Raw genomic sequence first — 14,643 nt, 5'->3', positions numbered from 1 at the left:
AAGTACTATCAGCATGTGAAGTTTGAAGGTCCTGGATACAGTGGTTCACGAGTAAAGTGCCTTCATGCAAAAAGTTAATGTTGTGACGAACAAACGAACTAACAAACGGACGGACGGACAGTTGAAAACTAATATGCCTCCCTTCGGGGGCATAAAAAAAGTCGGTAAGACAGAAAGAGATCCCTTGTAGAAAAGTTTGTTTTAAACTGATTACTTCTTGTAACCAATTACTTTTTGTAACTAATCACTTCTTGCAAACATATTGCTTTCTGCAACAGATTTCTTTTTATAAGAAATTGAAATTGAAGTACAAAAAGTCAAATCCTGCACTTCTAGAAAGCTGATGTGGGTAAAACGATGTGAGCTTATGACAGAAAGACATAGAAAATGCTAAATATCATCACTACAGATCAGGTCTACTGATCTAAATGTTAAATGTTCAGCAATACACAGTCCTAGTTTCTCTCGACTTCACTGATTGGTTGATTCTTCACAAGCTCTGTTGAATTATCCAATCAAATGAGACATAATGGTATTGCCTTTGTCCAATGAAATTGCTCAGTTCATAAATATGTCTGAAAAAAAAGAAAGAGAAACTTTGAAACATTCTTTATTGACCTTTGAAATAAGAAACACTCATAATTATTATAAAGTGGCGATACCAAACTTACAAACAGGCTTTTATATATCAGCTGTCTGTAAGACAATCTAAGTATTGCAACCTACATTTTAGCACATCTCCTTGAGAAGTGCCAGTTGAATAATATGAAATAAAACACAGTATTCTACTTGCAAAATTATCATTCAGAAATATTGTAAGATGGTAAAAATTATCATTGTTTTAATGTTTAAATTGCTCAGAACACAATACCTTTAACATTTGATTAAATTTTCCCCCCAAAATGTGATATGTCTAATTACACAGTAGTATTTAACGAATAATAATTATACAAATGAATGATTTCCCACAATATAAATCAATATGGTACACTATTCAATACTGAAAGTGTAAAATGGTCCTTCAATACTAATTACTACAAAATAGAAGATATTCTATCTAGCCTTCCCTTCTCTTGACAAAAAAAAAAAATATTACTATAAACTGAAATTTACAACATAAAGAGGGAAAAGACAAAACTGTATAAACATGGACAATTACGGATGAAAATCAGTCAATAATGATTTCCTGTCCCTAGAATGACTCCAAATTTGAAAGATCAAAGCAGTATTAATTGGCTAATCTATTTGTATGTGAGGGCTGGGTAAAATCGTGACCTATCTCTATTTTGTCCAGTCACAAGTCAACCTTTTTACCAGTAAAACCACAAACTTCATAATTTAGTTAAATTCATAACTTTTCGTTAAGCTATCCCAAAAATGCATCAAGCTGAGGCGCAACACAATAAATATGTTAGCAGAAACAATGTAAAGTGCTCTTGTTACATTGTAAAGTGGGACTGGTTTGAAAATAAAAATCGGAGTTTATATCTGTTATAATTCATATGATAACTTGAGGTGTTGGTTTTTTTTTTTGCTTTACGTCTTAGCAATTTCTGTGTTTGAGTGCATTAATCAATGGATGAGAGGCAAAATAGGTCTAAAAGCAGAAAAAAGCAATAAGAACCACTTAGAAGTTAGAATCTCTTTTGCTTTCACGCCTCATGTTTGACTTGCATTAATACTTAGTAATACACATTTGGCCTTGTTTGAACTGACGTTTGTTTTTGTGTTCTTTTTTTTTGGGCTGTTGTAATAATTGATGTTTTTTGGTTTTGCGTATTTTAGCAGAATTAGAGGGAGAAAAAAAAAAAAAATAAAAAAAAAAAAAAAAAAAAAAAACAAAAAAACAAAAAAAAAAAAAATAAGGAAAAAAAAAAAAAAAAAAAATAAAAAAAAAAAAAAAAAAAAAGTGAAATAAAAATCATAAAAAAAAAAAAAGGGGGACTTTTGGTTTTTGTTGATGTTAATACTTTCTTTTTTATGTTTTCCTAATGTTTTAGCATAGATTGTAGCATTTCGTGTGGTGTTTAAAACAAGCCAAACATCCATCCTTGAATTGAGTCAAGTCTTTGCTACATGATTGTTCATATTGAGATTTAAAATTTCTTTAAGTGTCTTGTAAATTGTACGCTTGAAAAAAAAAAATACATCCCCTTATTTAAAAATTTTCTTCTCATTGTTTCTGACATCGAATTCAGAATTATAGAAAAAATAATTTAAATTCTGTCATTATTTCTGTTAATTATGGTTCTAACATAAGTTGTTGTAAAATCATAAATTTTGTGGGGCAAGAAATTTCGTGGGTTTAGGCTAAAAAGGCTTTCAATTTGGACAGGCCATCACCTGTAAAAAAGGATACTGACTGAATGGCAAAAAGTGCGGATCCTGATCAGACAGCACGGATGTGCAGGCTGATCATGATCTACATTGGTCACAAAGGCAGAATCATTTGCCGCCAGCAGGCTAAAGGTTAATAATTTCCGGTATTTGATGAAGGAGACTTGCTGATTTACATATTTTGAAGGGCACTTTTGAAGTCTTGTTCACAGAGGTATAATAAAGTGACACAGATAATTTTTGCAAATCTTAAATTTCTCGCTATTGAGGAAATAAAAAATATCTGTCTATCTGCTGTACCAGTCAAGTGCTCTAAATTAAATTGATTTACCTTTCTCCAAATATACTGTAAAAAGCCTTATATTTTGCAGGGTTTTTTTATTTGTGTGTGTGATTTTCAATTTTTTTCACGAGCTTGTGAAATTGCAAGGTTGCCACCAACCTTATCTGCCAATATTAAGACAGAAATTTTAGCGAGACAGATTTATTCGCAAGAAAGTTAATTCGCAAAAATAAAAACTTCGCGAAAAGTAGACTTTTACAGTAGATAAAACCTCAATTTTCTTTGATTGTCTTATTTCAAAAAAGTAATGGTACAGTACAAGGAAAGGAAAACTCGTGCATTTTATTATACCTCTGTGATGTAATAGCCAAGTGGTGAAAGTTTGGTTGGTGATATGGTAGTTGGTACATTGTGGATTCCAGTTTGGACAGTCCTTTTAACTGTTAAAGAGGGGTGCTTACAAAAAAGTATGACAAAATAGCGGACCAGTGCAGAATATGATAGCTGCATGGTTGTGCAGGTGGATCATGGATCTGCACTGGTCTCAAAGGCCAAAAACCAATCCGGTTTATAGATAGAAAGTCAAACAAGTAGTTGAAGGTAGCTGAAAGATGTCTGAATCTCTTTACAAACATCCACAATGTACCATACAATATATGTATAGTAGCAGGTATACAATAGCCTAGTTTTGTAAAGCTGGTCATATTCAAAAAATTATATCGCAGGGAAAAAAACCCACAGTGGTCAGTTTGCAAACGTTACTGAGGATTGGCTAGCATAATTATCAGTATATATATATATATGATATATATATGTGTTTAACTCTTTTTCTACAAGTATATATAATGTCTTGGCTAACTGTTTACAAGGTGTTGGTTCTTCTGAAAGAAAATAACATGTATATCAGCCTGATGACATTGTTGATGATTAATGATGATGATAATGATGATGATGGTCTTATGGTAAACAAGACAATTTTACCCAAACTGTTGTTGATCAAGATGTCAAAATTTCCGACATCATCAAGTACAGTTAACCCTTACCCTGCTACATTTCTAAAATGGACTGGTCCATTATTCAATTTGGACAGTACCACTTATTATTCAAAGGGGATTTCACTGAAAATTTACTGACTGATATAGCGAAACAGTGCTGGGAACCATGATCAGATGCACGGATGTGCGGGTGATCTTGGTCTGCAAGGTCGGCAAAGGCAAAAAAACATTTGCCGCCAGCAGGCTAAAGGTTAAGCATAACATGTCAAATAGTCCCTATGACAAGATTACAAAAAAAGTTTTCAGTTCGTACTTCACAGATTGTGTTGTTGATAGTGTTCTTTGATTTTCTTGGGTTTTTTTTATTTTTTTTTTTTCCCCTAAAAAAAAAAATAAAAATTAGTATAGTCGTGTCTGGTATTGTCATTGTAATTTTCTGTTTGTGGTCATCTTGCTGTTGGACACCTCCACTCCTACTTACCTGATTTTTTCAGACATAAAAACGCTCGAACAAGCTTTCTGTTTGATCCCTGCTTTTCAAACATAAAAACTTGGTTTCAAATAAGCTTAGTTTGTAAGATATGAAGTGGAAAGTAATTGTAATATGTACCAAAAATCTCTGGAAAATGGGCATAAACAGGAAATTGTTTATCATAAAGAAAAAAGAAAAGTCAGCCAGACCTTTAGTTCATAAATGGTGGCCTGTTGTCAATTCAGTTATGATAGCTCATTTTCACCTCCTTCGATTTGGAAGTATTTTACTTGTGAAAAACTAGAGTTACAATTAATTTTGAGAGAAATTCTAAATAAGTTGTTTTACTTGTACTTTGGGTTTGAGGTTTCAAGCCAAAGTAAAAATAATCTAAATGAATAGCACTAGTATACAAGACGCTTCTGGGTATTGGGATATTTATAGAAATGTGACAGTCTGTCCAAAGAAATTGTTAAAATTCATGTTTGTTATGCGCGAAGTAATGTCAGTTGCTGTTACATAAAATAACTACAGACTTTGTTAGTAACCATGATTAATTGTTAAGTTCACCTTGTATACCATTAGAGAAAACACAATTTCATGGCTGTGGTTACAAATACTGAGAAATAGCTAACAACATCAGGGCAAACAGGCATAAACAAGATGGACAAGTGATTACTTTAGGTTGCTATCATGCTATGTATGTTACCGCTGTGCATATTTTAAATATGTCTAAAACCAGAAATATTTAAGTTAGTGTCTATTTTCCCTTAACCATAACTTATGATTATGGTGACAATGATAATATTTTTTTCAAGATCTGTAACTGTCTAAATGTGTAACTGTCAGACATGTAATAGTCTAACAGGTAACTGTCTTACATGTAACGCAGATGTACTAATTAAGGTGTTACAATTCCTGAAATTTAACACTGGCTTTTCATTTGTATTTTGAGAGAAGAAATTTTTACTCTCCTGTATATGTTTGGAAATATAGAGGGCTTTTTAATATTCACATCTGACTTCATTAATGTGAACATGATGGTGACTGTTAACAGAAAAGAAACTTTTTAACAGAAAGGAGAAAGAATATACAAAGAGAAACACTGTATGATTTCATTTGCATGTCTTATGAACAAAAATGACAGTTTATAGAAAATATAGTTTTACTATATGAGCCGTGCCATGAGAAAACCAACATAGTGGCTTTGCGACCAGCATGGATCCAGACCAGCCTGCGTATCCGCGCAGTCTGGTCAGGATCCATGCTGTTCGCTTTCAAAGCCTATTGGTATTAGAGATACTGTTAACGAACAGCATGGATCCTAACCAGACTGTCTGGATCCATGCTGGTTGCAAAGTCACTATGTTGGTTTTCTCATGGCGTGGCTCATATATAGATAGGCATATTAACCAGTCACAAGTTGACTTTGAGTGGAAAATCTAGGCACAATTTTTTTTAAATGAATGAATGAAATACTATGACGTCATTAATTGTTATTAAGGGGGACGAATTTTCTTGCATTTTGTGTTTGGGCAAATTTACGAAATTTAATCCAAATGAACAGGGAAAATTTTCATTCATTTTATCTTCAAAATTTGAAATTCATTTTCCTACAAAGTACACATTTTGATCAAAACCACGTAATTTCATGCATTTGAAGTTAAATGAGCTGTGCCATGAGAAAACCAACATAGTTCGTTTGCGATCAGCATGGATCCAGACCGGCCTGTGCATCCGCGCAGTCTGGACAGAATCTATGCTGTTCGTTTTCAAAGCCTATTGCAATTAGAGAAACCATTAGCGAATAGCATGGATCCTGACCAGACTGCATTGATGCGCAGGCTGGTCTGGATCCATGCCGGTTGCAAACAAACTATGTTGGTTTTCTCATGGCGTGGCTCAAATGGAATTACATTAAGGAGCTTTTACATTGTTTTGCACATATTATTGTGTTGCGCGCTCAGCTTGTGATGCATTTTTGGTTAGCTTACGAAAAAGTTATGAATTTAATTCTAAATTTTTGAAGTTTGTGGTTTTTACTGGTAAAAAGGTTGACTTGTGACTGACAAATAGGCTTAGGTCACGATTTTACCCCTGCCTCCATACATTAGATTAGCTTTTAATATGCTTTGATCTTTCTAATTTTGGATTCATTCTAGGGAAGGAATCATTATGGACTGATTTTCATCCGTAATTGTCCATGTTATATACAAGTTTTGTCTTTTCCCTCTTATGTGTGTAAATTATAATTTATAGTATATTATTTTTTTTTGTGTAATTCGGTTAGTTATGAAGGACCATTTTACAGTTTCAGCTAATGGAATGTGTAACCATATTTGATTTCTATATTGTGGGAATTCATTCATTTGTATAATTATTATTCGTTAAATACTTACTGTGTAATTAGACTTTCACATTTTGGGGAAAAAAATTATCTAATGTTAAAGGTTTGTGTTCTAAGCAATTTATGACATTAAAACAATAATTAAGGTTTACCATCTTACAATATTTCAGAATGATAATTTGCTAGTTAGAATACTGTGTTTTATTTTGTATCATTCAACTGGCACTTCTCAAGGAGATGTGCTAAAATGAACGTTGCAATACTTAGATTGTCTTACAGACAGCTGATATTATACAAAGCCTTTTGTTTGTAGTTTGTTCGCATCCACTTTATAATAATTATGAGTGTTTCTTATTTTTTTTCACCAAAAAAAAGGGGTTAAAATAAAGAATGTTTCAAAGTTTCTCTTTTCTCTTTTTTTTCAGAATTATTTAGGAACTGTGCAATTTCATTGGCAAAGGCTAATACCCATTATGTATCTTTTGATTGGATAATTCAACAGCGCTTGTGAAGAATCAACCAATTAGTGAAGTCGAGTGAAGAAAACTAGGACTGTTGTAGTGTATGCTGAACATTTTACATTTAGATCTGTTGACCTGATCTGTAGTGATGATATTTAGCATTTTCTATTGTCTTTCTGTCATAGCTACATCGTTTTCCCACATCAGCTTTCTAGAAGTGCAGGATTTGATTTGTAACAAAACCCTGTTACTGTTAACTGCAAATTTCTTAAAAAAGAAATCTGTTGCAGAAAGCAATATGTTTGCAAGAAGTGATTAGTTACAAAAAGTAATTGGTTACAAGAAGTAATCAGTTTACCACCAGCTGTTCTACAAGTGATCTTTCTGTCTTACTGACTTTTTTTAAGTTTGACTTATTCCTATCCAATACTGTATCCAGTTCATCCTATTGAGATAATACCATTTGAGCTGTGCCATGAGAAAACCAACAGAGTGCGTTTGGGACTGGCACAGATCCAGACCAGCCTGATCAAACCGCGCAGTTGTAGATCCATGCTGATCGCTAATGGTTCTCTAATTGCAATAGGCTTGAAGCGAACAGCATGGATCCTGGGGCTTGTCTAGATCCATGTGGTCGCATGTGTTGGTTTCTCATTGGGCGATCATTTTCCTTCGATTCTGATGACATGGAAAGAAAAATACACGGATGAAGGACAGAAGTTCTGGAAACTTTAATTATGTATACAAATAGACAGGTTTTCTACCCCTGACGACAAAGACAGACTCTTGTTAGTCCCATAATGATTTACATAAATTATTGCCAGCTTCATTTTATTACATTTGTAATCACATATTGTGCAAATTATCTATCCTGCTAATGTACCATTTCAGTTTAACCTTTAGCTGCCTTAAATTTCTTAAAAATGGAGGGTTCATTATCAATATGGCAAATACCATCATTATTTTAAGGGGTGTTCGCTGGAAAATTTACTAACTGAATAGTATAAGTGAATACATGATGCAGGCTGATCTTGGTTCTGCACTGGTCGTCAAAAAAGACATGCAGAGCTTACAGCAGCTCTTATGTTTAACGGTAAAAGTGACAGAACATGGTGTCTCTAAAATGAATGCTATGCCCAGATATATATCTGAAGTAAAATATTATCTATTACTTTTGTGAACACCAAGTTGTTTCTATAGTATGAATATTTTTATCTGAGTAAAGTCCTCAATATGTATTTTAAAAAGTCCCCCTAGTCTATGGCTCCTTCCCACGAAGATGTACAATCTAGGCTCAAAAGTTTTATTCAAACATGCTTGCACTCCAGGGACTGTGATTTTTCATCCTCTCCAATGAAATATGCCCAAAGTTTAGCTAGGTTACATGAGTACATGTATTAGCTGTTAATGTTTGGGACACTACTGTAAATCGAATAATTCACCTGGTTCTGAATTTTGAGAGTTTTTGGTATGTGAATACATAAGTAAGGTTGCAGGTTGTGTAATTACCTGTAATCTAAACACCAAATACCAAATTGCTTCTTTTCTTTATTGTTTTAATTGTGTTATAAGAATAAATTTCTCAGAAACCTATACATTGCTAAAATAGTCTTAGTTGCTAAGAGAGCAAAGACTTTTCAAATTATGTTCTCCACCTCACAGTTGATTGTTGGCGACATATTGATTTACTCTTGTCTGTCTGTGAGTGTGCCGTGTCTGTATGTCACAAAGCTTGTCCGCCTTCTAAGTCGAACATTTCTCATCCGATCTTCACCAAACTTGAACAAAGTGTGTTTGACCATAAGACTGCGGCCAAGTTCGATAACTAGTCAAACTGGCCGAGACACTTCGGAATTATGGCCCTTGAACATAATTTCCAACACTACAGCTTTGTAGACTGGGTACTCCAACATGTGAATACCAATAGTCCACAAAAAGTTTATACAAAGACAGGACATACTATTCAGATTTAGTCAGTTGTGGGTGACAGCGCTTTCTCAAAGGAAAGACTCTAATATTTTAGTTAAAATTTCTGTTTATTTTCAGGTTTAACCTATATGGAATGTTATACGAAGACTTCTAAATTATTTTCTTGTAACACAGTGTACATGTATTTGTAAGACCACATTTACAGTATAAGAAAATGTACATACAGGATGGATATCTCAGGTGTCTGATTATAATGTTTCATCTGGAACCCAAATTTCCCATGTATATAATGGGTAACTTTTATGTCTTACTAATGGATTTATGTGATATTGAGATGTAATGTATCTGAGTTTCTTTTTCAACCTTTGGCCTGGACAGCAGCAAGTGCTATCTGCTTTTGCCGACTTTGCAGGTTGATTAATGGTCTGCCCCCAATGATTGTGCTACTCGTCTGTAAATTTGCAATGAACATCCCATATGAATAAAAAGTGGTACTGTCCAAACAGGATTAATGGAAAAGGTCCATTTTTTTTAGAAAATTTCAGGGCAAAGATTAAGTTTCATTTAAAAGTAAGAACTTGTTCATGTTAAAGGCATGACCTCCAGATTTTGGCTAAAAAATGATTTTCTTTATAATTGAAGTTTGGTTCATATTGTTGAACATTAGTTGTGAGTTTGGTTTTCTAAAACTACTTAAAAATGCCAAAACGAAAGAAAAAAAATCACATTGAGTTGGGGGATTTGGATTCAAACCTGAACAGCACAGCAATAAAAATATTTCTGCGTTCTTACCGGTTACACCATGGAAGGATTAACTTACTAGACAAATCATTAAATTTTAAATGCTTTATGGATAAAGGTAGTTTACCTCTGTACTCTGTTACAATTGCTTTTCAATTTGGAATGGAAAAAATTAGTAAAAACAGCTAACTCTTATGTGGTTCGGTATATATATAATCTGTCAGTAGGTAAGTTTCAAAGTCTTCTTAAGAAATATAGCAATAATTTTGTGATATTCAAAAATTCCCTTTTTCTGTTGTTGTTGTTTTCGTACAATCTGGATGTCAGTGCCTTTAATACATGAATCACGAGGAATATTGTGCATACCCTATGTATTGTACTACATCAAAAGTGACATCTGCTCTTTTACAATTATGATACAATACCACAATGTCTCACAACATCTTTTTCGAAGCTCGGTGATTGGCTGTTGCCAGTGGTTACATCCCTCAGAAGCTTTGTGATTGGCTGTTGCCTTGGTAGCATCCCTCAGAAGCTCTTTGATTGGCTATTGTCTATGGTAGCATCCCTCAGAAGCTCTGTGATCGGCTGTTGCTTATGGTAGCATCCCTCAAGAAGCTCTGTGATTGGATGTTGCCAGTGGTTAAATCACTTGGAAGACCTGTGATTTGGTTGCTGCCTATGGTATCATTCCTCAAAAGCTCGGTGTGATTGGCTGCTGCCAACAGTACATGTTTTAGGAAGTTAATTGATTTGATAATGTTGAAAATAGTTCTTCAGTCCCAATCTGAGGTCTCAGAGTTAAAATTTAACTTACAGTTCCACCCCCTCAAGAATAATGGTTCCAGTATTTAGGAGTATTGTGTCACAAGAGAGTCAAGCTGCAGGCAAATTATGCTGAGTTTGAAGATGGAAAATAGCATTATTATACATTATGATATCTTAGGTAGTGTAGATTCACTATGCTTCATGTTTATTTGCATATATTATTGGTAATTTGGCAATTTCCGGATGAAACTATATTGCATTTGCTTTTATTATACTTGCTTGGAGATGACAGGACCCAGGTTATAAAGCAATTTGAAAACCAGTCTGGAAACTTCATGTGTTGATTGGTTATTTCTTTGCACACATTTGAAATTGACCAATGACAGTGCTGCATAATCTAAGACTGGTTTTCAAACTAAAATTTATAACCTTGGGAGCCTGGTCCCTTTAAGTATCTGTGAATTCCAAACATCCATGTTATTGACTACTATATTAACTCTTATTTACATAATGCTGAAAGGAATTTTTTGAAGAATGGGAAATTTTAGTGTTGACAATGTGCTTATAGAGAGGTCATGTCAGTTATCACACAGTAGTTGAATTTTCAAGACGATCACTTGGGTGCTTTGACGTTTGAAGAAAATCATAGCAGAAGCATTTTTTTAATTACTTGACCAGGACAAAGAGTTAATATTGGAATAATTTCATAAGGGACTTCATCCAGAGAGAACTATTCAGAAAGACATATTCCGCATTAATTATTTTTGATGTTTATTTAAATTGATTAAATTGACGTTTACATGTGAAACTTGGAACTATTCTGAAAGAAGAAAAATAATTTTAATTTAGAAAAGATGGGGATGTAAATTGGTATTGCCCATTCAGTATATACTGTACTGCATTTATTTATATCTTTACATTGTGTATGTTTTTCACGCTGACAACTTTCATCATCATAGGTTATTCTAAACATTGATAATTCCATTTTCATTTTTGAACAGTTACTCAAATTACATAAATTTTCATATTCCGCAAAAATATTTTTCTTTATTTTAAGCTAGCAAACGGTGGCTGATGTCGGTTCATTTTCATGTTTAACAGCCAATACATGTCATTTATAATTCTGTAATTGACCCAAGTATATGTATGATATATATTACTGACCCTTGCTTCAGAAATTTTCTTTTGGAAAACACTGAAAAATGCATTTCTTTTTACTTTTCGTTACAAGGAATTGAGATTATAAACCATAACCTTAGAAATTCTCAAACGAAGGTCACCATGGTTCTAGGCTACAAAGGCCGTAACCGCAGTTATACATAAAATAATTGGTGTTTTCTATTTCTGTATAATGGAATAAAATTGAACATCAAACTTCAAACTGAAATAAATTACTGTTTACTGTTACTGATGTTATAAATTTATTAGGAACATCTTTTATAAAAATGCTCTATTTGTATCCCCATCAGAGTACTTGAAGTTGTTTTCCCATTAATGATCTGTCTATTAGACCTGTCTGTCTGATTTTGGGTTTGGTCCCCTGTTCTTCTAAACTATGAAGGATTTTTGTTGAAATTTAATTTGAATGAACCAGGCAACATACACAACCTGATCAGTTCTTTGTCCCTGGCAGGATACTTGTGAATCTGGAGTTGAATGTGTTCAAGTTGATGTAAAGGAGGCCTTGTATACTAACTTTGCAAGTCAAAGGACATACCTGAAGGTCAAATGTTTGACCTGGCTTTGTTCTGTAATTTCTTCTACATCAGATTATCTAGCTGATAATGATAAAACCACTTATTTTGGACAAACTCACTACAGCACTGCCAAACCCACCTTACACTTTAAGGTTTAAATCCCACTACCCTACACCTTAAGGTTTAAACCAACTACCATACTCTAAGGTTTAATAAACCCACTACCCTACATTTTAAGGTTCAAATGCTACAAGGTTTAAACCACTCTCAATAGGCAAATGGTCACAGCTGCGACTGACCAAGGTTTAAAGCCATTACACCACACTTAATAGGCAAATGGTCACAGCTGTGTTTGACCAAGGTTTTAAGCCATTACACCAACAGGCAAATGGTCACAGCTGCGTCTGATCAAGGTTTTAAGCCATTACACCACTCTTAACAGGCAAATGGTCACAGCTGCGTCTGACCAAGGTTTTAAGCCATTACACCACTCTTAACAGGCAAATGGTCACAGCTGCGTCTGATCAAGGTTTTAAGCCATTACACCACTCTTAACAGGCAAATGGTCACAGCTGCGTCTGACCAAGGTTTTAAGCCATTACACTACTCTTAACAGGCAAATGGTCACAGCTGCGTCTGATCATGGTTTTTTAAGCACATTAACACCACTCTTAACAGGAGAAATGCTATTTATGGTCACAGCTGCCACTTAGCATGTAATTATTCCTTATAGTTAATGGAATATTGCCTGAAAATATAATTGACATAATTCTCAGATACTAATCTGATGGGGGAGGGAATAGCTATTCAATGAACTTTCTTGTTTCTTTTGTGTTAACCGAGAGTGTAATTATTAATATTTATCATGTAATTATGTGACTGAACAAAAAGGCTTGTCTGTGTAAAGTGTATACAGTTTTGTTGAAATAATTTATTTTTTCGCTTTTGAACATATACATGGACATTGTTGTTTTTATCTGGGTGTGTAAAATAGCATATTTTAGCAATACAAACCAGTTACTTATGATGTGCTTTTTTTTCTTTTCATTTTTTGCTGTGCCCTGGATTTGGGGGTTAATAAAATTACCTTATAATGATCAGACACTGCTTAGCTAAAACAATTTTTAAAATAGTTTTTTATTACAGTGAAAAAATTAAGTTTGCACCAGGTTTAAAGAAAACGCGACTTTCGCAATAAGCTGGTAAGGTTAATAACTCACGCCTTTAAAATTTGAAATTTTGGATAAGAGGGAAGTAAGCTTGTCATTTGGAATTTGTTATTTTTAGGTACAAAGATAGCTGGTTGATTTTTCTTTCAGTGTCCCATTGTCAACTATTTTCCCTTTTGTACTTAATTTTCTTCTCAGGGGGGGCAAAATGCAAAAAAAAAAAAATACTATTGTGTATGTAAAATATTCACTATCTGAAAATGAGGCCTATATATTATAATGGAACATTTTTCTAAAAGATAAATATGGGACAGACAGTTATAAAGCGTCTTACAATTGTTTATTTTTTATAACATACCTTTTCCGTATCACAAATATTGATAAATGTGAATTTTACACAGCTGGTGACAATGTACATGTTTGTAGGTTAAGGGAAAATTAATGCTAAGATTCTTCAGTCTTGTTTTCTTTGAGTTCTTCCCCTTAAATGCATGTATTCTCTGAAGTCGGATATTGGGATACGAGTCTGGTGTCCTGGGGAAGCTTCTTGCACTTTTTCTGCATATTGACTTGAGCTTCAACTGAAATTACTAACGAGTTTTGTGGAGGAGTCACCGATACGAGCTTCCTATGGTGACTATAAATAAACTTGTAAATATATGTAACGTGCTTCCTCCTAGTTTTACATGGCAGGAACTGGTTCCCTTGTCAGCGAATTACTTTGTACGGAATGGGTTTCTAGCCAAAGTTATGTGAATTACGGCACGCTTTATGCATAGAAATAATCTTCAGATTCCCTTGTCTTCGATGCACGTACTTCGACCGATTCCGACGAAAAGTTTGCTGCTAGTGGAAACCAGTTCCGATATCTCTTGCCATGCCTTTTACATTGAACACAATTGTATGATCTTCGTGACGATTTGATTTAAAAGGCATTGTGTCTGAAAATCATTTTCGTCCTCACCTCTAATTCTTGTGGGGAAGAAGTTTGACAGTGACTTTGGCGGAGGAGAACAGGTTTGTACTGGGACTGATTTCAAGGAACACTGGTTGGGCGTAACTGACTAAATTACTGTTGATAAATAACGGGGTTTAAACCCAACACAAAACAATTGTATGTCATACGATGGGTTTTAGTGGAGGGGAAAGACCCATGTTCCTTCTACTACTTCAGAGCACGAAAACTGGCGTTTTGGAATAGAACCACCGACCTGTAAGCCCTCAGTGCCCCGTAGACGGCTTCTTCATCGTCCTCGAGGTTCCTTCCAAGTTTAATGTCATGACAATTTTTCCTGACCTTGGTCCACTAACGTTGGTTAGGGTTAGATAACTTATTCCATTTCGGTATTGCTGACATGTCAGCAACTTTACATGAATCCTAAATTCGTTTCTACTTGGAAAACCATGTTTCTTTGGTTTAAAATTATACGGTGCTTAATCTTGC

The 14,643-nt window shown here is 34.2% G+C and overlaps 1 protein-coding gene across 8 annotated transcripts in view; it reads right to left on the bottom strand.

Annotated features, from left to right (window-relative positions):
• Positions 1–304: 304 nt before the first annotated feature.
• Positions 305–14,643, bottom strand: part of LOC123543125 (phosphatidylinositol 4-phosphate 5-kinase type-1 alpha-like) — a 61,859-nt gene continuing 47,520 nt past the window's right edge. For all 8 annotated transcript variants that reach the window (XM_053530806.1, XM_053530804.1, XM_053530805.1 and 5 more), the window contains one exon: positions 305–575. Coding sequence is in view for 6 of the 8 variants with exons in the window: in XM_053530804.1 (XP_053386779.1) it covers positions 564–575 (12 nt within the window). In the remaining 2 variants the exon portion in view is untranslated. The remainder of the gene's footprint in view (positions 576–14,643) is intronic.

Source organism: Mercenaria mercenaria, chromosome 19 (genome assembly GCF_021730395.1).
Source record: "Mercenaria mercenaria strain notata chromosome 19, MADL_Memer_1, whole genome shotgun sequence".
Lineage (NCBI taxonomy): Eukaryota > Metazoa > Mollusca > Bivalvia > Venerida > Veneridae > Mercenaria > Mercenaria mercenaria.
Note: the sequence above shows the minus strand (reverse complement) of the source record. Positions and strands in the feature narration are given on the sequence as shown.